At 46.2% G+C, this 23,216-nt stretch overlaps 3 protein-coding genes across 11 annotated transcripts; all 3 read left to right on the top strand.

Moving 5' to 3' along the window:
• The first annotated feature begins 3,805 nt into the window (after positions 1-3,805).
• On the top strand, positions 3,806-9,771 carry poglut2 (protein O-glucosyltransferase 2). Of its 3 annotated transcripts, XM_086266184.1 has the most exons (10): positions 3,808-4,298; positions 5,873-6,078; positions 6,223-6,428; positions 7,236-7,313; positions 7,516-7,688; positions 8,398-8,635; positions 8,728-8,937; positions 9,019-9,108; positions 9,288-9,392; positions 9,638-9,771. In XM_086266184.1, exons 1-10 carry the CDS (start codon positions 4,111-4,113, stop codon positions 9,653-9,655), a joined length of 1,512 nt encoding a protein of 503 aa, XP_086122310.1. In that variant the 5' UTR covers positions 3,808-4,110; the 3' UTR covers positions 9,656-9,771. The 3 variants fall into 3 exon arrangements, with proteins under 3 accessions (XP_086122309.1, XP_086122310.1, XP_086122311.1); XM_086266183.1 differs by lacking the exon at positions 9,638-9,771 and having other exon boundaries at positions 3,806-4,298; positions 9,288-9,627; XM_086266185.1 differs by lacking the exon at positions 9,638-9,771 and having other exon boundaries at positions 3,834-3,943; positions 9,288-9,627.
• Positions 9,772-10,496: 725 nt separating this feature from the next.
• Positions 10,497-14,739, top strand: tex30 (testis expressed 30). Of its 5 annotated transcripts, none has more exons than XM_086266189.1 (5): positions 10,497-10,539; positions 12,646-12,882; positions 12,994-13,045; positions 13,385-13,599; positions 13,778-14,739. In XM_086266189.1, the coding sequence occupies exons 1-5, from the start codon at positions 10,522-10,524 to the stop codon at positions 13,946-13,948; spliced, it is 693 nt and encodes a 230-aa protein (XP_086122315.1). In that variant the 5' UTR covers positions 10,497-10,521; the 3' UTR covers positions 13,949-14,739. The 5 variants fall into 5 exon arrangements, with proteins under 5 accessions (XP_086122315.1, XP_086122317.1, XP_086122319.1 ...); XM_086266191.1 differs by having other exon boundaries at positions 10,511-10,539; positions 12,589-12,882; XM_086266193.1 differs by lacking the exon at positions 10,497-10,539 and adding an exon at positions 10,546-10,856.
• Positions 14,740-14,893: 154 nt separating this feature from the next.
• On the top strand, positions 14,894-23,216 carry rmp64 (ribonuclease MRP subunit p64). 3 transcript variants are annotated; one of them, XM_086266186.1, is made up of 9 exons: positions 14,894-15,049; positions 15,185-15,339; positions 19,101-19,189; positions 19,491-19,619; positions 20,416-20,493; positions 20,587-20,882; positions 20,982-21,040; positions 21,123-21,337; positions 21,416-23,203. In XM_086266186.1, the coding sequence occupies exons 1-9, from the start codon at positions 14,965-14,967 to the stop codon at positions 21,717-21,719; spliced, it is 1,410 nt and encodes a 469-aa protein (XP_086122312.1). In that variant the 5' UTR covers positions 14,894-14,964; the 3' UTR covers positions 21,720-23,203. The 3 variants fall into 3 exon arrangements, with proteins under 3 accessions (XP_086122312.1, XP_086122314.1, XP_086122313.1); XM_086266188.1 differs by lacking the exons at positions 14,894-15,049; positions 15,185-15,339 and adding an exon at positions 15,833-15,876 and having other exon boundaries at positions 21,416-23,216; XM_086266187.1 differs by lacking the exons at positions 14,894-15,049; positions 15,185-15,339 and adding an exon at positions 15,881-15,923 and having other exon boundaries at positions 21,416-23,216.

The following is a 23,216-nucleotide window of genomic DNA, read 5'->3' as shown; positions in this document are numbered from 1 at the left end:
GCGCGTTATGGCAGCCTCGCTTCTGTCAGTCTGCCCCAGGGCAGCTGTGGCTACACCTGTAGCTGTTGTTGTGAATGTGAGAGTGAATGAATAGTGGAATTGTAAAGCGCTTTGAGGGCCCCGAAAAGCGCTATATAAATGCAATCTATTATTATATGACCCCCTGTGATCATGTGTGACAGTGGGAAGGAACCAGGGGGCCACCTGCTGCAACTGGTTAGGGATGAGGGGATGAAAACGGGACAAAAGACGCGCTGTGGAGTTAATAATAGATGCAGAGTGGTACATAAACACTTGTTTGCAGTAATGGGAAGAGAAACTGGAGAAGGAGGAAACAGCTCACGAGCCAAAGTTCGGCTATGGCTGCAGTGGAAGAAGGTTGTTCGTCTTGATTGTGACTGCTGATCGAAGCAGCAGGATGAGCTGTGAACAATGGCGTGTCCAGACTGGCCACCCCAGGTGCCACCCCAAAGGCAAAACAATAAAATTCAATCAAATATCAAATGTCCGATTATGTTTTCACGGTGACGCTCAGATATCCGAGTGTAATTGAATGCAGCATCGCTTCTGCTATGCGCATCACGTTAGCAAAGGTAGGAGAGCCAAGCGCGAAAGACAACACTGCAGGAAACAATTTTTCGGTGAAAGAAAATGAGGACAGAATAAATGTCCCGGTAAGTAATATCAAGTTTGTTGAGTTTAGTAAACTTCGGTGAAATTAGAATACCAAGGAAAAAAATAACACTTAAAGAATTATTGCAGCCGTGGAATATTTCAGACAGTATGCTACTGAGGGCAGCTAACATAAGAGTTATGAGTTATAAGATATAATCTAAGTCGTAACATTGCTGTATGGAGCTGCAGATTTGGTTGCAGGTTAACATAGCTGGACTGGCCATCGGGCATACCGGGCATATCCCCAGTGACTTATTTTTTTATTTTTTTTGTAATGGCATGAACAATGAGAGGTGGTGGATTGGCCAGATGCAGGTCGATGTGTAGAAATAACTCCGTTGTTTGGTGGTGGCTATGACGGGGCTTCCACAGAGGCAACAGGTGGATGAGGGAAGGGGAGGCAGGAGGAGAGACCCGAAGCAGCCGCCAGTCCGAGTGTCAGGTGAACTGAACTTCAGGTAAGAAGTTATGACCTGCAGTCTATCTGGGTCAGATATAAACCAAGTTTAGGTGGAGTTTATTTTCATGTTGCTGACTTTTTACTGTCAGTTGCAATAACTCATACTGCGTTCTAGCCAGTTTGACGGAGTTTTTATACAGCTGGGTGGGTGCTATGATGTTACTGATAGTGAACTTTATTTTATTCATAAGGTTAGTAGAGTTGCCAACGGCTCCTTAAAAAAATGGAATGGTCCCTCATTCAGAGAAAATATTACGCATTTCGTATTGAGCTGAGAAGAGACGCAGTTTGTCCCGGACTTTAGCTAGAATGGAAAAAAGACACAAAGCTGGATTTATTCTGTCTTTATGCTGCACAGCTGCCTCTTCTTCTCTCATTCTCTCCCCCTCCCTCTCCTGTTGCTACTTCAATCATGAAACTGATCAATGATCAGCTGATCGGCTTTTCTCTCTTGTTTGTTTATCGCCCACTTTGCGCCAGAAAGAGGAAACCAGCGGATATTGCGCTAAACAACAGCAGCACGTTTAAGCTTGATCAGCTGTTGTTAGAATGTATTTAATATTAATTTCTAGTATCAGCTGATGTTTGCTGGAGCCACAGCTGTAAAGCTGCTGGTCATGATGTCTGTTTAGATATGTGGTGAGAGGGAAACATGAAGATGAAACCAGGAGATGTCCTTACTGAACCATCAGAGCTGAACAGGTGATGGAGAAACAGGTTTACCTTTTAGGTGACATGAATGAGTTGAAGTTATGAACTGTTTCTGAGAGATAAATAACACCAGGATCCTTTTTTATGTAGCTGACAGCTGGTAACTGTGCAGGGGCGGGTCTAGCAAAGTTTTGCCAGGGGGCCAGGTAGGGCATTAACAGGGAAAGGTGGGCACAAAGAAATACTTTTCTTTCTTATTCTCATTTAAAATACCTAGTTTTTATTAAATAATTATCTAAATCTTACAACCAAAGTTTTTATCTGACGTAAAATGTATAGAAATCATACATATACCAACAAGACTGTACATCACTGTCACAACAGCATTTGTTTTCATTCAAAGGCTTTATGGCTTTAATACCTGGTGGGTCGGTCTGTAGTAAAAATGCCCAATTTTTTTGTCCCAGTCCAGCCCTGCAGGTTAATACTGGCAGTGTCACCATGCCAGCTGACTGTATTTTATCATCAGCCAGTGTTGTTCTTTATCAATATTACCAAAGTTTACCATAAGGCAGCATAGAAAGTATTTACTTGCTTTCAGGTTTTATTCAAATGTTAGTCTTTTCAGTTGTTTCCCCACTTTTTTCCTGTTTCAAAATCAAACACCAGTTTGTGAGAAGATTATCTTCTTTTTTTAACAGGCAGATAAAGTTTTGCATTGGCTAATTTGTCAATTGTTTGCTACAAATGTTCGTATTTTAATTTTCAAAAATGTTTTTGCCCAAAACATATGTGCACTATATGTCAGTAAAAATACTATGCAAATATTGATGTCCTTGAATGCTGAGTAAGCACTGACAAAGCACTGATTGTATCTCTGGTACTTTATCAACGCAGTATCTAAAAACTTTGCACCGTAGTGGTTAAAATCTCATTCTAATAAGAGTTAAAAGTGCATTTGGTTATTAGGTTTATAGGATTATTGAATTATGGTTAAGGGTTGGTAGAATTTTTTTTTTTAAACATTATCTGCCAATTAAATCTGCCACCCTTCTCCAAATCTGTGCCCCTACCTGGCCCCCCCAACAAAAATTTTCTAGACACGCCACTGGCTGTGAAGAGCTCAGGGCTTCCTCTCTGCTCACATTCAGATAATCCTGCAGAGCTGATCAGACAGAGCTTCACAGTGCAGACAGATAATGAGCCAAAGCAAACTGCAAAAACAGCCCAAGACTTTCTCAAGGAAAGCAAAGAAAGTCTCCAATGTCTGAGTCAGTGACCTGATCTCAGCCCAACAGAGCAGCTTTAGTTATTAAATGCAAAACTTAAGGCAGAGACTCAGAAACAAGCGGCGGAGAGACACTGGCAGAGCATCTCAGGTAAGGAAACAGCACGTGGTGATGTCACCAGGCAGTAAAATATCATTGCAAAGACTTTTATCCAGATACTAAAATATAAAGTTTGTATTCAAAATTATGTTAGTCTGACCAACTACTTCTGAGCCTCTGAGACGGGGAAGATTTATGGGTTTTATTTATTTGAATTAAAGCTGTGAGTTACAAAAATGGTTTAATTTTCCACATATGGCCCGAACTGCACTTTCAAACAGAATATTTAATATTTACACTGGAAAAAAAGTTCTTAAACTTTAACTTCTTTGAAATCTTTCAGGACTTCAGATTTGTACAAATTTAATTTAAGAACATTTCTATTTTGTACAAATAAATATAAATAAAATTATATCTAGTAAAACAAATACGACTGCGCCGTATAAAATCACATTAATTATAGTTTGTTATAACTTTCAGGTGACATTTATAACATGTTTATTATCATTTATATTATTACCAGTAGTGGGAGGAGTCGTTTTATTGTTATTTAAATATGAGGTAAAGTTTTCATTTCCAACCAGCATGTACCCAAGACTTTAACTTCCGTGTTTCCGTCCAATCACATTTACACCTGGAGCTCCATCGGTCTCTTGGCCAATCGGGTCTCACAACGCGCTCTGTTGTCCCGCCCCCTTTCATTCAGCTAATTGTTTACTCGACTGTAAAAGATTTTTTTGAGTTAGCTGCCGGTGTGCTAGCAGCGTTAACGTTCCTGAAACAGCGACACCGCGCTCGTTCTAACCGGATGTGAAATGCGGTGTCTGCGGTGAGTCGTGTGAGTGTAGATGGAGCGAAGCGAAGTTCACACGCTGCACACTGACTTCAGTCCGTCCGCTCAGTTTTCACAGAGTTGAACGAACAATGGCAGTTTGGGCCGGCAGAGGCCGAGAGCTCGCACGACTGTAACCCGTGTGAGCCTGCGCATTGGCCGGTATGTCTGCACTGCGGCCGTGGTGGCTGCTCTTCTGTCTGGCTGTGCTCGGGCATGACCTGCGGGGGTCTCAGGCGGGCTCGGCCCCCAGCGCTGCGAACACTTTAGTATGGGGACCCGGGCTGGAGGCTAGCGTCGTCCTTCCAGCTCGATTCTTCTACATACAGGCGGCGGACAGCTCGGGGAAAAAGTGAGTAATGCGAGGCCTGTGGTATGCGACTCCAGCTGCAGAGCCTGGAGTTTACTGTCGTATCGGGGTGTCAGAATCACATCACTGGTTTTCTCATTATCATGCGCATGTGCAAGCCGGAGACCTCACATGTGACCACGCAGGTGTGATTTAACAGTCAGAAGTACCAAAGGTCTGAATGTAGCTGTGTGCAAAATCACGTCTGTCTCTGAGTCTCCTCCGTATCTCCTCTGTGTCACTATCAGATATCCAGTGCCATGTCAAACCTCTCTGTTCTTTATATTAGAAGAGAAAGGGGACACGAATTTGCTGATAAATATGGAAATGCAGCAAAGAAAGAGTTTATGTGATTGCAAAAAGCGTCCGAGTGAATATTTAGTATGACCGCTTTATTGTTCAGCACAGTCTGAGCTCTCTGAGCAGCTCTGTGAGGATCTTCAGGAACTGTTCTCCAGGCTTCCTGAAGGACAGTCAAAGCTCTTCCTCGGATGTTTCTGCCTTTGCTTGTGTTCTCTGTCAGGATGATCCCACACTGCTTCAGTGGAGCTGAGGTCCGAGTGTCATGCTAAAGAGATGTTTCCAGATGTTCCTGCGTGGTGGATCAGACTCTGTAATTCATCAGTTTATCAAAGAACCTGAAACCATGACACAGCCTCCACCGTGCTTCACAGATGGCTGCAGACGCTCACTGCTGGACCTCCTCCTGACCTCCTCGTACACACTGACCATGATGTGGATCCATCTCTCCATCACACCTGTTCCTCTGACCTTCAGTCCAGTTCTGGTGTCATTTTCAGCCTCAGCCTTTCCTCCTGTTTCCCTTCAGCCGTCCTTCACTGAATCTTCTCTGATGAGGCTTCAGTGAAGTGTGACCATCGCTCGGTGGATTTTTATGCTTGAATCAGAGCTCCTTTGATGGGGTGTCCAAAGAAAAACACTGAGACACCTTCAGAAAACTGGAGAACTATTGCTCAAGAGAACCTTTAGAGAACATTTTATCTTATCTATTTGTACTTATAAGCCAAAAAAACCTGCATGACTACAAAAGAACACTATATAAAATAAAGTGTGGTGTTAAATCTGAAGTTTTGACCTGTGAGGGCAGATATGACAGACAAACCACAGGCAGGACGATGTCAGACGGCCTCCAATGACCTTTTTCATCACACAGTTGCAGGAGCTTATCAAAGGTGCCTCCTCTCTGTGGTGATCATGCCTGCTACAGTCATTACTGCACCGTGAGCTGGTGCAGACACACTGACTGTGCAAAAAGTGCACCCAACCATAAAAAACAGTGCACAAGTTGTTACTCTGAGTGACGATCCAAGTTACCCAGACACATCTGTTAGGAGACCACCACGGCACAGATGTTTTCTGTGACACACAAACTTTAAACCTTCTTGTATGTAGAGAGTATAAACTGTGAGTGAGCGCTGAAATGAACCATACGATGATGAACTGGCAAAGGTTCAGTCCGCTGCTTTGTAAACATCGGCTCGTATTTGTTGTTATAAGATGAGATGCTGTCCTCCTGAGCAGCAGTAGATATCTTTGTATTCTCCCTCCTCCCACAGTTTGACTGCATCACCTGGTGAGAAAACCTTTGAAGTAAAGATTGTGTCTCCTGTGGAGCAGTTCACCAGGATTTGGATCCAGGTCCTGGATCGTCGGGATGGCTCATTCCTGGTCCGCTACCGAATGTACGCCACCTACTCGGAGCTTCACGTCCACGTTTTGCTGAAGAACGAGCACGTTGCCAAGTCACCGTTTGTTCTCAAAGGTAGGGCGCGGTCCGTGAAGCTGCGATGTTCACTCTGATAAATGACATCATGGACTTGATTCCTGCTCACGCTCCAATCCTGAGTCTTCACCTGCTGTTTTTGCTGGATCCAGAAACTTAATGAGTCAGTGTTGTCGTCTGCAGGCCCGGTCTATCACGAGGGATGCGACTGTCCCCGGGAGAGCGGCTCTGCGTGGGAGGCCCACATGCACTGCCCTCCGTCCTTCGCACAGATAGAGAGGGACCTGTCCTTTTACCCGAGTGTCGACCCAGATCGTAACGCACAGGAGATCCCACAGCGCTTCGGACAGCGGCAGAGCCTCTGCCACTACACCGTCAAAGACAACAAGGTGATTCCACCTGGGGAAACAAACACAGACGTATCATAGGTGTTTATGTTTTACCTGAGAGGAAGCTGAGAAAGTCAGCTTGTGGGCCTCTCAGTCATCCAGCCAGGCCTTCTTAAACCACGACACCATGTAGGCCTCTGGACACACATCAGATCCAAAGGTGAGTGTAGAAGGGAAGAATATGAAGGGTAATGTTCCTTCATCCTGGACCCTGGAGCTGTGTGACTCACCTGTAAGAGCAGAGCCAGGTGTGCATGAGTGCTGCTGTGATAGCGATGAGTCTAAAGCCCGGTTCACACACTGCTCGCATTACATGAGAATATTCAGGAACGTATCCGCTTCCATGACTAGTTCCCTCTAAAGGTATGACTGTGGTAAAGTGAAATTGATGCTTTTAGTAGTAAAAACTACTACAGTAGTACTTTGCTACTGCATTTCATACTGTGTGTGTGAGTGCAGCCGAGTCCCTTTATCAGAGGTGAATGTGACGAGTGTCACGCTTCAGGGTTTCTGTTGCTCTGTGTTCACTTCATATCTGAACACTTTAAATGAACGAGAAGGAATAAAGTCATTCCCACATTTCCCAGCATGCCGAGTTGTTTAATTATTTTAATGTCTGCATCATTTTACAGCTCTGTCTGTTTTCTTTATAGTTTAATGAGATACTGAAGTCACTGTATCATTGCAGTAACGACTCAGCTGCCACTGACTCCTGTAATCCTGTGCAGCGGTGTAATCTATTACCTGTGAAGGTAATCTTGGATTGGTGAGCAGCTGTTTTCTGTAATGTGTTTCTGTTGTCTTTAGATCTACGTGAGGACATTTGGGGAACATGTCGGGTTTAGAATCTTTATGGATGCCGTCCTGCTGTCTCTCACCAGAAAGGTAATCCGTGTTTACGTTTACTCAGCCGTCGCTCAGACGACCAGAAACACACTTTGATTTTAATGTCTGTATATGTTGATGCATCAGGGATGAAACGTTCAGACACAACTGGTGCAGTGCATGCTGGTTATCATCGTCATCATCAGTGCAGATATGCGATCAGACGGTGGCAACAGTAATGATTATCATGAAACATTTTCAGGTGCGGCTCCCTGATGTGGAGTTCTTTGTTAATCTCGGTGACTGGCCGTTGGAGAAGAGGAAGCCTCCCGAGAAGCTTCATCCCATCTTCTCCTGGTGTGGCTCCAATAACACCAGAGATATCGTCATGCCGACCTATGACCTGACCGAGTCCGTCCTGGAGACCATGGGGAGGTAAAGCTCTGTGTGGATTCAGCTAAAGTATTGCTACGTTACCACGGAAACTGGCAGTAAATTCAATTCAGTTTTATTTACACAGCACAAAATCACAGCAACAGTCGCCTCAAGACGCTTTATATTGTAAGGTCGACCCTACAATAACACATACAGACAAAAACACAATCGTATGATTCCCTATCTGCAAGCACTTTTGGCGACAGTGGGAAGGAAAAACTCCCTTTTAACAGGAAGAAACCTCCAGCAGAACCAGGCTCAGGGAGGGGCGGGGCCATCTGCTGTGATTGGTTGGTGTGAGAGAAGGAAGACAGGATAAAGACATGCTGTGGAAGAGAGACAGAGGTTAATAACAGATATGATTCAGTGCAGAGAGGTCTGTTAACACATAGTGAGAGAAGAAGAAACCCCCAGTGCATCATGGGAATCCCCCGGCAGCCTACGTCTATTGCAGCATAACTAAGGGAGGATTCAGGGTCACCTGGTTCCTGCTCCTCTTCATGTACGCGTGCTCTGCCATCACCGAGGCCGTCAGTAAGCAGACTGCAGTATGAACCTGCATTTCCTCCTCTCACCTTGCTGCTGTTTGAGTTGATATTTAATGCAGGTGTGATGATGAGAGCTGTTTAATGTTGGACCCTCACCTGTGAGGTTAGTGATCTCACAAACTGCAGAGGATGTAACATTCAGCACGTCCTCTGCCGTACAGGGTGAGCCTGGACATGATGTCGGTTCAGGCCAACACGGGGCCGCCGTGGCCCGAGAAGAACGCCACCGCCTTCTGGAGGGGGCGGGACAGCCGACAGGAGCGCCTGGAGCTGGTCAAGCTTTCGAGGGCTCACCCGCACATCATAGACGCCGCCTTTACTAATTTCTTCTTCTTCAAACACGACGAGAGCCTCTACGGGCCGCTCGTCAAACATGTTTCGTTTTTTGACTTTTTCAAGGTGAGATGAATTATATTCCATAAAAACGCTTTTATTACGTCAGATATTCTTATGCTAATGTGTGTGTTTTCATTGTGTCCATGCATCACCAGTACAAGTACCAAATCAACATTGATGGCACTGTGGCAGCTTATCGGCTGCCGTACCTGCTGGCGGGGGACAGCGTGGTCCTGAAGCAGGATTCTGGGTACTACGAACATTTCTACAAGCAGCTTCGAGCGTGGGAGCACTACATCCCTGTCAGGGCAGACCTGAGAGACCTGCTGGAGAAGATCCAGTGGGCGCGTGACCACGACGAAGAGGTGACGAGAACACGTGACTGGATCCTCGCTGGTTTCACTAATGACGAGTGAAGGTGGTGTCATTTTGTTTTCTTCTTTCAGGCAAAGAAAATTGCTCTCGCAGGTCAGCAGTTTGCCCGCAGTCACCTCATGGGGGACACCATCTTCTGTTATTACTACATACTGATCAAGGTAATGTGATTACAGTTTCAGAGTTACTGCACGACTGAAAAAGTATACAATGTTACTACTCACGCAGTCTTACTGTGCTCGCGCTGCGTCGCACTGACACAATGCTGATCATTCTTCATTCGGACCGATGTAAATGTGTCGCACTTCCCTCACATGTCATATTTATGCGTGCGAACTAGGACTACGCCAAACTCCAGGTCACCGAGCCGAAGATCCGGAAGGACATGGAAGTCGTGGAGCAGCCTGCTGATGACCTGTTCCCATGTTCCTGCCACAGGACAAACGTGAGAAACACCCAAATGCTTTGTTTGCTCTGCAGCTTGTCTGCAGATCCGAATGATCTTATTTTACTTTTTGCACGTTAAGAAGAGGAAACAACGTTAAATCTGGGATAGTTTTATTATTCTACAGTCTGTGGCGCCATCTGGTGTACATGAGGCGTCACTGCAACCACCAAGAAGCCACGTTAGAGTGAACGTTTGGACCAACGTGCTGTTCTAACAGGAGTGTTTTCATGTTTGTTTTTCAGGTGAAGGATGAACTGTGACTGAGCTCCTCCCACTTCATAACTGACAGCCTTTTCTTTTAAAGTGCCAATCAATTGTATGACTATGGTTTGAATATCTGATTCTTATTTTTCAATAAATGCTTTTAATGTGTTCAGAGCGTGTTTTTCTCTCTGATGTCAGATTATTTACTCAGTGAGGTTTAGTGTCAGCCCTGAGGTTGAGCAGCTGACCGCTGTGCCTGTTGGAAAATCAGCCGTGGCCACGCCTTCAGTTTACCTGACGGATAAAACAGAACGGAAAACATTTAAAATAAAAATCGTATCCTTGTGAAAAAGTAAACAAACGGAAGTGTCATAAAGTTAATGCTGCTGTTTATAACTGACCATTACCCTGTTGCATGGTTTAGATTTGAACCACAAAGCATTGAGTCGCTGTTGGTGAGGAGTCACTGCCCTGTACAAAGTGATATTTTTGCTGAGATATTTATCCTGATATATAAAATCAAACGTATAAAATCAAAGATGCTCAGACATGGATAAAACTGAAAGTATGAAACATGATAGAGAGTATAGGGTGATGTTTCAATTGATCAGATGTCAGTAATATCCAACAATGTGCCAGTGTGCAGGATGACTGGGAAGGAAGGGAAGTGTTACAGAGACTGACCATGATGAAGTATGATGCTGCGTTTCCAGTACGTCCACTGGATAAAGATATATTAAAAAGCGAACAATCTGAAACAAATAATTTTAATGAAACATAAACATTTCAAACCATTTATTTATTTTTTAATAAAAAGTACTTTAGATACAGGTTTGGTGACGCTGTAGTGACCACTCCTCCCCGCTAGGTGTCACTAATACGTATTGAAGTCCTCGGTGTTCCAGAGAAGAAGCTGCTTGTGATGGAGACGTTTCTGGAGGTAAATATGAAAAATAAAAAGCAAACATGTCAGAAACCAGAGTCAGGTTAGAATGAAACGGAACTCGAACCAGGAGCGGAGCCCGGAGCACCGAGAGGACGGGTGCACGAGAGGCTAGCGCGCGCCACGTCCTGTGGGCTCGGTGTGCTTCACAAACACACAAACACCTGCGCAGGTTACAAAGCCTGTAGGCAGTGAGCGCAGCAGGAAGTGTAAGCCTCGGGGAATTCAAAGGTTTCGAGTCTGATTTTGAATAAGAGCGTGGCTGGAACTGATCTCAGACCAGCAGGCAGCTGGTTCCAAAGATCAGGACCACAGTAAGTGAAGCACCTCCAGCCCCGAGCTCTGGCTCTGGAGCAGCTGATGACCTGACAGGTGTGACTGGGTTAGAGACACGGACCAAACCACAGAGAGCTGTATGAACTATCAGAAGGATCGTAAAGGTCGCAGGGAGCCAGTGTGGAAGTGGTGTGGAGTAATGTGGTCACGTGTGTGTGAGGATGAATGAGCTGATGATCTGGAGAGTGTTACAGTAATCTGCTGGATGTGATGGACCAGTGAGTCAGAGTCAGCTTGAGATAAGACTTCTGATTTTTCAAGTATCACCATGTAATCACCTTCACTGGCTCAAGAGTTGGGAGTTCGTCTTGTAATCGGAAGGTTGCCGGTTCGAGCCCCGGCTCGGACAGTCTCGGTCGTTGTGTCCTTGGGCAAGACACTTCACCCGTTGCCTACTGGTGGTGGTCAGAGGGCCCGGTGGCGCCAGTGTCCGGCAGCCTCGCCTCTGTCAGTGCGCCCCAGGCTGGCTGTGGCTACAATAGAATAGAATAGAATTCAACTTTATTGTCATTGCACAGGTACAGGGCAACGAAATGCAGTTTGCATCCATCCAGAAGTGCTTTAGTGATATAGATATATTACAATATATATTAGCAATAATATAGATATGTGAGTATATTGCAGAAATAGGTCTATTATGGTATGTTATAATGTACACGGTATGAAGTATGTTGTGAATATTCTATAAGTATGTACAGGCTGTAGTGAGTACAAGCTATGTACAGGATATGAACAGGATATAAATATGAAAAACTATACAGAATATGAAATAAATAACTTTACAGAAATCTGAGATATACAGCTATACAGAAATGGGAACTATGCAAGTTGTAAACAGTTGTAGGATTAAAGATTATCGAATGTACAGAATGATTATTTACACAGAGCTATACAGTAGTGCAGTTAAGATAAGTGAGGGTGTAGATAGTTTCTACAGAGGCTATATAAAGTGCTAGTGGTTGTGAGTGGTGGTTCACTCCATGTTATTATTGTGTGTTTGAGGGTACAGTTGTCCATTGTGGGTGTGTGTATGTTCAGTCCATGAGTTTAACGTGGGTCAGATGTCAGGAGGCAGAGTTCAGGAGTCTGACAGCTGTGGGGAAGAAGCTGTTCCGGTACCTGGTGGTCTTAGTCCGGAGGCTCCTGTGGCGCCTCCCAGAGGGCAGGAGGGTGAAGAGTCCATGTGATGGGTGACTGGGGTCTTTGATGATTTTCCCAGCCCTTTTCAGACACCGCTTCCTGTAGATGTCTTTTATGGCAGGAAGTGGTGCTCCGGCGATGCGCTGGGCAGTTTTCACGACCCTCTGCAACGCCTTCCGGTCCGAGGCAGAGCAGTTCCCGTACCAGACTGTTATACAGTTGGTCAGGATGCTCTCGATGGTGCAACGATAGAAGTTCACCAGGATGTCTGAGGACAGGTGGTTCTTCCTCAGAGTCCTCAAGAAGAAGAGGCGCTGATGAGCCTTCTTGACCAGCTTGGAGCAGTTGGTCGTCCAGGTGAGATCCTCGGAGATGTGGACTCCCAGGAACTTGAAGCTGCTCACACGCTCCACAGCCGTCCCCTTAATGTGGATGTCCCCTTCCAATGTAGCTGCCATCACCAGTGTGTGAATGTGTGGATGACTGGATGTGTAAAGCGCTTTGGGGTCCTTAGGGACTAGTAAAGCGCTATATAAATACAGGCCATTTACCATTCACTGCTCTGTAAAGGTCGGGAGAGAGAATGGTTGGCTGTGAGGTGCTGAATCGGTGCTCGCTGGCTTTCAGGAGGTGGTGAAGGTGCCGTTTGGGGCCAAATCTTTAGATGCTGCCCTGTGCGTCCCTGCCGCCATGTCGGACGCTCACACCGCCGTGATCCTCACGCACGGAGCCGGGGGAGACATGAACTTCAGTCAGCTGGTTTCTCTGGCTCACCAGCTGGCATCACACGGTTTCCTGTGCCTGCGCTTTACATGCAAAGGTTTGAACCTGGCTCACAGGCTGAAGGCGTACACTGCTGTGTGGGTACGTGTTAAAGTCAAAACTGCACTCACTGCTTTACGTGCAATATTACACGTTTTTTGTAGAGCACCAGTATGATGTAACGTGTGCTGTTTAACGTGTTTCCACCTGTAGGACTACCTGAAGTCACTGCAGAGGTTCACAGTAAAACGCGTCTTTTTTGGAGGTAAGAAGCCTTAAGATGTTCAAAACAAAAGAGGAAGAGCTCAGAGCAGAAACGCTGTCGGGTCATTTTGTCTCACGTACTTCAGTTTGCAAAGTGTTGTTGTACCTTAACAGTTTACTTTGGTGGGAAGTATGTTAATGTGGTAAAACAGACCCCACGTTGATGTCCGGGGCTTAAAGACCGCACTCTGTCCATGAGCGCCTGCCTTTAACTGATGACATCACCAGATACCACATCTTCACCTCTGAACCTCCATCTATGTTTCAAGTGAAGACGAGGACATGCAGCAGTGTAGAAATAACTGAGTGGGAGTCCTTGAACACTGTGACGTTTCCACAGGCAGGTCGATGGGGTGTCGTGCGGCTGCAGCTTTAGCTAGGCGACTGAGCGAGGAATCCGAGGCCGCGGTGGAGGGTGTGATCTGCTTGTCTTTCCCCCTGCACCCCCCAGGACAGACGCATGCACACCGCCAACGGAGCGAAGATCTAAGGGTGCTGCCGGCGCACACGCGTGTGCTGTTTGTGTCGGGCACTGAGGACGACATGTGTGACAGGGTGAGGAATGAGATTCATACCTAATGCATGTTTCCTTATTAAACTATTAGAAGACTGTCCTGTGTGCTCATTGTTGCTGTTCTGTTTGCATGTAGTTCTGATGCATCTGTGTAACGGGACATTGCTCTTGCTCTTGGGACGTGCTGCAGTGCTCACTCTGCTCTGTGTCCTCGCTCAGGTTCACTTTGACACGACGGTGAAAGAAATGAAAGCTCAGGTTGAGATTTTGTGGCTACGAGGAGGCAGCCATGGACTGAAGGTGAAAGGCCGTTCTGAGGTGTCCGTGATGGAGGAAGTGAACCTAAAAGTCATCTCTTGGATCAGGAATCAGGCGGCACAGGCCCCTTAATGTCCTCTTGTTAAATCTGTTGCTTTTGTTCCAATAAACGATGGCAGTATTTCACAGTGGGCGTCTGTGTGAACACATGGGGAACTTTTATTCTGCACAGTATGTGAAACCCGAATCTTAATGTGCAACATGGTGATGAATGTTGATAAATCAGTCTGTGCAGACATTACTCTTCCTCACACTTCCTCTCCGTATTCATCTGAAGTCATAACTCATTACAGTTTAAAGGTGTTTTTCTGCTGCACAGACTACCTTTAGCAGCACTAAAAACTATGCAACAAACAGTTCAGGAGTTGTACACGAGAAGACGTTTGTTTGGGATTGAGGAGCCTTAATGTGTTACATAAGAACAGTCCTGGTTTATGGGTCAGGAGGAGCCCCTCAGAGGCCGCCTGCAGCACAAAGGAGAACACCGAGGTGATGATGATGCTGTCGGTTTGTGAGAGGAGCTGAAAGAAACTCTTTCACATGGAGGTTTTCACATCGACCCCTCGCTGAAGTTCCTCTATGAGTGTAAAGTGGAAGACGACCCTCGGTTTGAAGTTGAGTGCTTGCTTCCTGCCTGTACTGTCACAATAAAGTGCTGTTCTCCTGACAGCACCTTGTGGCACAGCGGTGGTTTGTGCTGTGTTTCAGTATAAAGGTCACTTTTTCAGGGGCTTCAGTTTTGACCCTCACCGTGTTTGTTTGGATGAAATAATTATTCTGTTATTGTGTGCAAACAGGAATAACGTATATGTTTACAAATGCTGTGTTAATAATCCATTGCTCTATTAAAACACGTTTATTGTCATTATCCTCGTTGTGTTTTCATAATTTTAATATTTATTGGCCTTTATTGTTTCTACGCTTTTGTTCTGATCAGTTCGGAGGAATCATTTGTGTTGTAAGCACTTTAGCAGAGCACACTCGGCGACTGCGGTGCCTTTAACACAGACGATGACGTTTACGCGTGCTCGTACGCCATTGGCTGTGGGACTTCCGGGACGTATTTTGTTTTTCAGGCAGACTCGAGCATGGCCGTGGAGCTCTGGAACAGAGTCAACGTCCCTTTTCCCAGCGCCGTGTCCGCTGTCCGCGTGCCCTTCACCGCACAGACAGGTACGAGCCGCAGCGCGCGGTCACTGACGTGCTGTGTGCGAAATAACACGCCGCATGCGACCCACGTGGGAGAGCCAGGACTCGGCGCCGCGTGGCTGTGAGGTGACGATGATGATGGTGTTTGTGTTTGTGCAGCTGCAGACGTTGAAACGCTGCTGACGGAGCGCGAAAATGTGCTGAAGCTGCTCCGCAGTGAGATGCTTCAGACGGAGGTCAGGCTGCTGTACGAGCTGCTGTACGTCCTGAACAACAGCTACCGGGGCAACAAGACGTTCAAGGCACTGAAGCAGGTGAGCGCTGTCTCCAGGGCAACCGTGGGTGTGTTCATTAAGAGCTCAGGGCAACTCGGAGCGCGCCCACCTGAGCTCCGAGTCACGTACAGGTGATATCGTCGTGTTGGTGTTGTTCCCAGATCATCATACTAAATGTTGTTCCAGGATCAACATTGCAAGTGACCAATCAGAATGTTGTGACGTCATACTTTTGCGACTTCGGGAAAAACCGCCGTAAAACAAAAAACCGTACTTAAGCTGCGAGAAACCGCCTCTGTCCGCCGATCAACGGACCCTGACCCTGACCGTAACCCTTTAATAAACGCTGAGCAGAACTGATATTGTCCTTGCAACATTGGAATTTCATAAATGCACGAATGGCTTGGCGCGCAAAAGAATAACGTCACAACAATGTGATTGGTCACTTGCAATGTTGATCCTGGAACAACATTTTCATGATGATGTGGGAACAACACCAACACAACGACAACATGTTCCTCCTCCATGCAGCCAGGCAGCCTGTCGTTCACAGTAGGGATGGATGACGCCACGTCTGTATGTCCTATACTGATGTCATAGATTTGGATACCGATATGACTCCGGTATAGTCTGCTTTTAGTCATAAATGTCATATTAAGATTTAAAAAAAGCAAAAAAACGACTAAAGTTCTTCTATTATACTTGTAAGCAGCCAAAATACTGCTCAGCTCAGCTGATCTTTTTATTAAAGCTTTGAAACAAACGTCATCACCGGTATCCAAGAACATTACAAATTCCAACTTTAGATCTAAGTATTTAAAGTAACATTCAAAACGCAGTTTTATGCAAAGTTCTGAAAAACACATGAAGCCCAATATCATCACAAAATAATGTTTGTATTCAACAACTTGATCAATTGATTGATTGATTATGCCTTTAATGAAACGTTGGTTTGGCAGCACGTAGCGAGGCTCACAATGCTCCTTTAAGCACCAAAAACTGACATTTCCCACAACAGAAATGCAGTTCAGCTTTATTTATACAGCGCCAGTCGCCTCAGGGCGCTTTATATCGTAAGGTAGACCCTACAGTAATACATACAGAGAAACCCCCCTATGAGCAAGTAAATGGCCTGTATTTGTACAGCACTTTACTAGTCCCTATGGACCCCAAAGCGCTTTACACATTCTGCCGGACACTGGCGCCACCGGGCCCTCTGACCACCACCAGTAGGCAACGGGTGAAGTGTCTTGCCCAAGGACACAACAAGCAAGACTGTCAGAGCCGGGGCTCGAACCGGCAACCTTCCGATTACAAGGCGAACTCCCAACTCTTGAGCCACGATCGCCCATAGTGGGAAGGAAAAACTCCCTTTTAACAGGAAGAAACCTCCGGAAGAACCAGGCTCAGGGAGGGGCGGGGCCATCTGCTGTGATTGGTTGGGGTGACAGAAGGAAGACAGGATAAAGAGACAGATTAATAACACGTGTTGTGCTCATCGAGTACAACAAATTCAGCAGTTTTCTCTGTTATCAGCTTTGCTTTGTTGCTTTCTGGACGGAGTTTCTCGCGACTCTGAATGTTTTCCAAAAGCGTTTGTTGATACTTTTCTGCTTCGTGTTGGAGGCCTGGATGAACTCTGTACTAGGGATGGGTATCGTTTAGGTTTTATCCGATACCGGTGCCAAATCGGTACTTTTGAAACGGTGCCGGTGCTTAAACGGTGCTCAAACCAGTGCTTAAAGAATGGAGAACACAAACTTTGTCCAAAAACCTCTCATGTTCAGCTGTTTTTTTGTAAAAAGATAACAATATTAGCCTTTTCTGCAGCTATGGGGCATATATAGCATCACTCTTGGCTGGAAGCAGTGCTTAAACAATGGAAAAAACAAACTTTGTCCAAAAAGTTTCTCTCATGTTTAACTGTTTTCCACTTTTTCTTTGGTCATTTTAGCCTTTTTGGCCAGGGTGAAGGGAGTATCTGCCATCAAACAAGAAGACAGCCGCATGTAGCTATGATGATGTTTGCTAGTTCACCTTACATGCATTAATGTAATAACGTGGTTAGCCTACTCAACGTAAATTACACACGAACAACATTAAGCTACTCACGCAGAGAAGAACGGCTGCTGCTGCATCATCATCCTCATCATTTCTGCTACACTGGCAGGGCTAGGGGCCAGGACTCTCCTCTTCGGGTTTTTGGGGGATGTTGCATAACAGGCACCACACCCACAGTAGATGTGCTCGGTGTGAGGTCTCGCAGCAAGCTATCAAATACGGCGCATTTCTCGGCTTTTAAAAAAAACGCTATGCGTCGCCAGGTGTTTCATCAGATTTGAGGTGTTACCTCCTTTGACAGTATCACAGTATCAGCTTAAAGCACTTGTTGCTGCTGAGTTTGCATCTTTTGCTGTGAAGTACAGCCAGACTTTGACCGCTTCACCTTGGGCGTTTTTAATCTGTAGCTCTGCTCTAACAGAACGTACGTACCTGGCCCCGCCTACTATCCTCGGAAACGTAAAATGATTGGCTAGAATCTAAAGTGTATCACAGCTCAGGAAAAAAAAGCACCGAAATAAAGCACCGAAATGTGCGCTGCTTTTCGGTCTGGTTGGCACCGGACACCGGTACCCATCCCTACTCTGTACTGAGTCACTGGATAAACTCTGTGTGCTCCTGTATTTGGTATTTCTGTGAGTGTTTAATCATGTTTGTGGTGTTAAAGTTCCCAACGCTGCTACCACATCTTCCTATTTTCTTCTTTCAGTCTGAAGTAACTCCACGCCGCCGACAGGTCTCGCACACAACGACCGCTCTATCGCGTGACACATACTGCTCCGACGTGCTAAGGTCACGACCTCGGTTATGCCGTGTCGCAAGCTTCATGAGGCACTTTTGTAATATTTAAAGGATCGGGCTACACTTTTTATTTCTCCTGATATCTGATCAAGTCATTTAGGTCAGGATCAGGCCGGTGCTGTATATGGGATCGATGCATCCCCAGTTCACCCCGATCCAGGTTCAGCCTCAGACTGTTGTTACATGTAACATCACAGACATGGAAATCATGATTAACAGGATGAAAGGCTGCGTGTTTGTGACTCTGGGGACAATAAAACAGCTGTAATCAGACTGACAGCCTGAATGTCTCCAGAGTCACAGCATCAGAAAGACCTCCAGCATAAGTTATCAGTGAGCCTCCACAGACTGCTGTTTGTCCTTCACTGATCGATGTTTTAATACAAAGATAACCTGAGTGAAAATAAACTGCAGTTTTTAATGCTGATTGTATTTATCAAGGGAGACGAGGTATCTGTGCCCAGCAGCACTGCAGTCCACACCTTGTGGTGTGTTGATGGTGAGTGTTTCACGTCTCTGTGGAGGAACTTTGTCCCACTCTGAATAGTTGGAGGCTTTTCCAGTATGAGCGCCTGTCTATGGTCACCTCGGTCTGATTAAGTCCACACTTTGACTCGGACGCTCCAGAACCTTCATTTTGTCTTCAGAGCCAATCAGAGGTGGAGCTGCTGCTGCTGCATGACTGCCGGGCCCACATTCTCCTAGAGAGCAGCTCAGACCATCACGCTCCCACCGCCGTGTCCGACTGCTGCTGTGATGTTCTCTTTATGTTTAATGCAGATGTAACGGGACTCAAACCTCCCAACGTTCAGCTTTTGTCTCCTCAGGCCACGGGATGTTCTCCCAGAAGTCTCGGAGATCATCCAGATGTTTTCACTAGGCCGGTGTTCTGGCCTTAGTCAACTAGCAGACTAACCTACATGTTCCTTCCTTCAAAGGTGGAGCAGTGTGTGAACCGGCTGAAGAACATGAAGCTCGATGCTGCTCTTCAGGAACTGTCAGATCTGTGTCCGAACAGGATCCAGAGGTAAGTCTGCAGCTCGCTGTGAAGTGTGTGACGTGCAGAGCAGGTCTTCATCGTGAACCTTCACTGCTGTGACCAGGTCGGATTCATGAACCAGTCCACTCAGCTTTTATCTACTGAGTGCACAATGAAAATGTGTGTTATTCCCACAGTAGACCGGGGGTGGGCAACTGCATGAATGAAGTCCTCTCAGCATGCAGACGGACGTCTTTATAGAAGATAGGACGGAGATTCAAACTGTGAAATTCTGTGTGGATGTCAGTTTCTGCCACAGTCTGCAGTGGTGTGTGTCTGTGTGTTTTAGGCAGCTGAGCATCAAGGACGGCCAGTGTGTCGTTCCCAGTCAGCCCACGCTGGAGTGGATCTGTCTCAAAGTGCTGGGGGCCGCTCGGCTGACGAGCTGCACGCTGCGTCGCTGCAGCAGAGCTTTCACGTATCCTTCTGTGAGGCCGTTCTGTTCTCAGACTCTGTGTCAGGGACCAAGCAGTAAAGCATAAAGGACACCGGTGGTTTTAATTCAAAAAACGGGTTTTATTGACCCAAAAATATGAAAATATATTTAACAAAGCCAAAACTTAAACAGGCAGACCAATAAAAGAGGTCAACTCAATAGACTAAACTCAAGATAATAATTAACAAAACCTCAAACAAACATATGGTAAACTGACCTCCTGAAATGACACACAGGTGACCTTAAATACTGGTTTAGCTAAACCAAATGACACACACGGGGGAAAACAAGATGGCTGCCATATAACCAACTAATACAAAACATTTAAACAAACATGAAACACCCCCCAGGCAATGAAGCATGTGGTGCAATCCAATTAGGCTGTCAGCCCTTTGCCACACCTTTTGCCAGACAGGAGGAGACACCAACCCCCAGGTAACTCAAACAAAGAAAGATGTATTAATATAACATAAAACAGAACTTTGACCTTGCAAGGTTAATATGTGTGCACGCCATATAAACATTGGAAGGTGTGATGGAAAAATGAATACATTTAATAAAGAAACGATATTGAACAATAAGTAGAATATTTTAAAGTAGTGACTGTAAATTAAACTAAAGTGAATCAACGGGTGATGAGGTGTGGAGCTTACCATGTGTGGCATGCCATCACACTCGGCATCGATCTCCGCGTGAACGACGTGCGGATGTCTTCATCTGAACCAAGTCTGACTCTCGTGCCCTCTGCAGGTTTCCCCTTAACAGCTGCTTGTTTCAGACTCGCAAAGCAGCAGATGAAGTGGGAGGAGTTTGTCATCCTGAACGTGGTGATAACCAGCATGCTCAGCCGTCTGTGGTCAGGACGTTTTCTGCAGCATACGTGCATTTAGAGAGAGAGCGCACTAAGTCTGCAGAAAGTGTTAACATGTTGTATTTCGTGCGTTCTCAGGGTGATTTTCCGTGGCGTGCTGCTCGCCCTGTCCGGCCTCTACCGGCAGCTCCTGGAGCTTCTCAGAGACGTAGCCCGAGTCCAGCCCATGCCCTTCCTCACAGACTTCTCCCTGCCAGCTGATCTGGCTCAGTTCCTTGGTCCCTCTGATGCTTTGTTATTGACCAAGCCTGCGGCGCACAGCAGAGCGCGGCAGGAAAAGAAGCAGGCGGCGAAGAAACTTCCAGCTGAAGCCAAGAAGACCTGCGCGCAGAAAAGAAAGCTCAAAGAAGACCTCGGCGTTGCAGTTATAAGAGGTAGTCTGCATTCATGCGCTGTTTTTCCCAACGCAAACGTGACCTCAGTGAGACGTGAACCTCCCCACATCCCCACTCACATCCCTGATATTTCTCCAGGCGTCGGCCTCGCAGCAGACAGGAAGTCTTTTTTCAAGCTGTGCAGGACTTTCACAGAGGTATGTGAGCAAGCACGTGACTCGTCTCTACTTTTACTGTTTCTAATGTTCACGTATTTACTTCTTCTTCTTGCGACTCGAGGGCAAGTCGACGCCCAAACAAACGAGCAGAGCTGACAGGAGACACGAGTTCCAGAAGCAGGTGAGAGATGCTGCTTCTTTCTCACACCTGGAGATCCGTGTGGACGAGATGATTCGCTGGTGCAAATCCCAGAGGATGGGAAAGGAAAAACGCCTTTTAACCTTCCTGCAGTTAAAGTGCCGGCAGATGAAATGCCTGGAGGCAGCGGGCTACAAGTAAGAGCGACACTTTCTCAGGAAGTCTTCCTTTAGCGTTCTGCAGAGGTGCTCATGTTCTCTCTTCTCGTGCTTCAGCGTCCAGAGGAAGCTGCAAACCTTCAAAAAGGAAGCTTGCTGGGCTTCATCTCCAGAAGGATCAGCGCCAAAGACCTTACGTTCGCTCGCCTCGAGGAGACGTGTCCACGGGAGAATTCGTTTTCATACTCTCAGGAGGCTTATGATGAGAGGCGGCGTAAAAAGGAAAGAGCAGGCGGGACGACAGACACGAGCTCGACTTAGCGGGGACGACCTGAGAAGCGGGACCGCTCGAGAGGCGACGTGTCGGAGCACGGTCACTCACGATGACATCGATGACATTTTTGCCTCTGCAGGTCTGTGAAGCCCGAAAGCGCCGATTTAAGGTCACAGACAGACGAACAGTCTGAGCAGGTTTGGAAGCAGAAGCTGTGCTCGCCATGTTTAATGTGTCTCTCATTAAAAGCTATAAAGCACGGAAACAACTGAACCCCCCCAGACTAAAAGATTCTGTTTTAATTTGGGTACGCATGGAACACACACTCACCAGCCACTTCATTAGGTACGCCTGTTCCAGCTGCTCGCATACACACGTGTAACCGCTGGTTCGCATCAAGATATGCAGTAAAGCATCTGTGGATGCACAGCACGTCAACGGTTAAAGATCACAGCGAGCGTCGCTGCTGAGGTCCAGCCGAGCTGGTTTCCTGAACTTGCCTGAAGGATGTTGGCTGCAGTCTCAAAGCAGAGCCATGATGAATGAACCCAACCCAGTATTAGACACCTGATACAGTGAATGTGTGAAATCAAATGTAAGAGAAAATAAATTAACTGATGGAGCTGAAATATGACTGTGTGAGTAGAATGCTTATTTAATGAGCATGCAGACTGAAGCCTGTGCTTATGGTTTGAAGCATGCATGCAGTGGCAGCATGTTTACGTGCTTCTTCTGTCTGTCTGAAGGAAATTTAAATCCGTTTGTGCAGCTGTGCCAGTTTTTAATAATGTTCGAAGTCACTACAGATCTGAGCAAGGCTTTTACAGTAGTTGGTGTATTTGGCTCCCCCTGGTGGGCTCGAGGATCAGCGCACAGACAAATTCCAGGCTCGATTCATCTTTGGGAATACGGAATAATTCTTTCATCCTACGGCCCGCGGCCGAAGCAGCGTGAGACGGCTCAGGTGTCAGCAGGAATGAGTCTGTGCTGAAGGCGTCTCAGAGCCTGCAGTGGCTTCTGTTAGCAGACAGACGGGCACCGGTCCTGCTCTGACACCAGCAGCCGGCACACAAGCTAAAAGGTTTGTTTTGTTACAGCCACTATGTTTCATCATCACCTGCCAAAGAAGATGGAGTCGTCCCATCTGCACCAACGCTGCGGCTTTTATCTCCGTCAGAGCTTCACTGGGCTGAGTTACAGTCTCACATCAAACTGCCAGATCTATTTGAACACAATACTTAACTTTCTGGGTTTGTCAGGGTCCACTCTTTTATTTTTCACAGCCTGGAGGTGAGGAAGAGGTGCAGGAGGAAAATCGTAAAGGTCTGCATCATGTATGAGAGCAGAAACTGAGCTGAGGCAGAAGGTTAGTCTTGATTCCACTTGTCTCATTTATCATTTAAATAAAAAGTAATACTTCTGTAACATTAGGGAACTTTCTCCTGTTCACCAAAATCACCACACAGGCCTGCTGTTCTTCTTAAATGTAATATCGATAACCTTGGACTAATGCTAAATGTTAATAAATAATAAAATAAACAACCTACGTCAGTTAGGTCTCTCAGTATTTTGTAGCATTTCTTTGCACTTTTGCCTTTTTACTGCGCAGTCCCGGATCACGAGCGCTCCTCTACAGCTGACGGT

The sequence above is a fragment of the Aulonocara sp. 'chitande type north' Nkhata Bay genome, linkage group LG16, assembly GCF_057382095.1.
Source record: "Aulonocara sp. 'chitande type north' Nkhata Bay isolate Kocher_YH1m ecotype deep benthic linkage group LG16, A_spYH_male_GT1.1, whole genome shotgun sequence".
Lineage (NCBI taxonomy): Eukaryota > Metazoa > Chordata > Actinopteri > Cichliformes > Cichlidae > Aulonocara > Aulonocara sp. 'chitande type north' Nkhata Bay.
Note: the sequence above shows the minus strand (reverse complement) of the source record. Positions and strands in the feature narration are given on the sequence as shown.

Coding starts and splice junctions, on each gene's coding strand:
- rmp64 (XM_086266186.1), top strand. CDS start 14,965: ATGGCCGTGGAGCTCTGGAACAGAGTCAACGTCCCTTTTCCCAGCGCC. Junction 15,340..19,100: donor CGTTCAAGGCACTGAAGCAG/GTGAGCGCTGTC, acceptor CTTCCTTCAAAG/GTGGAGCAGTGTGTGAACCG. Junction 21,041..21,122: donor TGTGCAGGACTTTCACAGAG/GTATGTGAGCAA, acceptor TTGCGACTCGAG/GGCAAGTCGACGCCCAAACA.
- poglut2 (XM_086266183.1), top strand. CDS start 4,111: ATGTCTGCACTGCGGCCGTGGTGGCTGCTCTTCTGTCTGGCTGTGCTC. Junction 6,429..7,235: donor ACACCGTCAAAGACAACAAG/GTGATTCCACCT, acceptor TGTTGTCTTTAG/ATCTACGTGAGGACATTTGG. Junction 8,636..8,727: donor CGTTTTTTGACTTTTTCAAG/GTGAGATGAATT, acceptor ATGCATCACCAG/TACAAGTACCAAATCAACAT.
- tex30 (XM_086266189.1), top strand. Junction 13,046..13,384: donor AAAACGCGTCTTTTTTGGAG/GTAAGAAGCCTT, acceptor ACGTTTCCACAG/GCAGGTCGATGGGGTGTCGT. Junction 13,600..13,777: donor AGGACGACATGTGTGACAGG/GTGAGGAATGAG, acceptor GTCCTCGCTCAG/GTTCACTTTGACACGACGGT.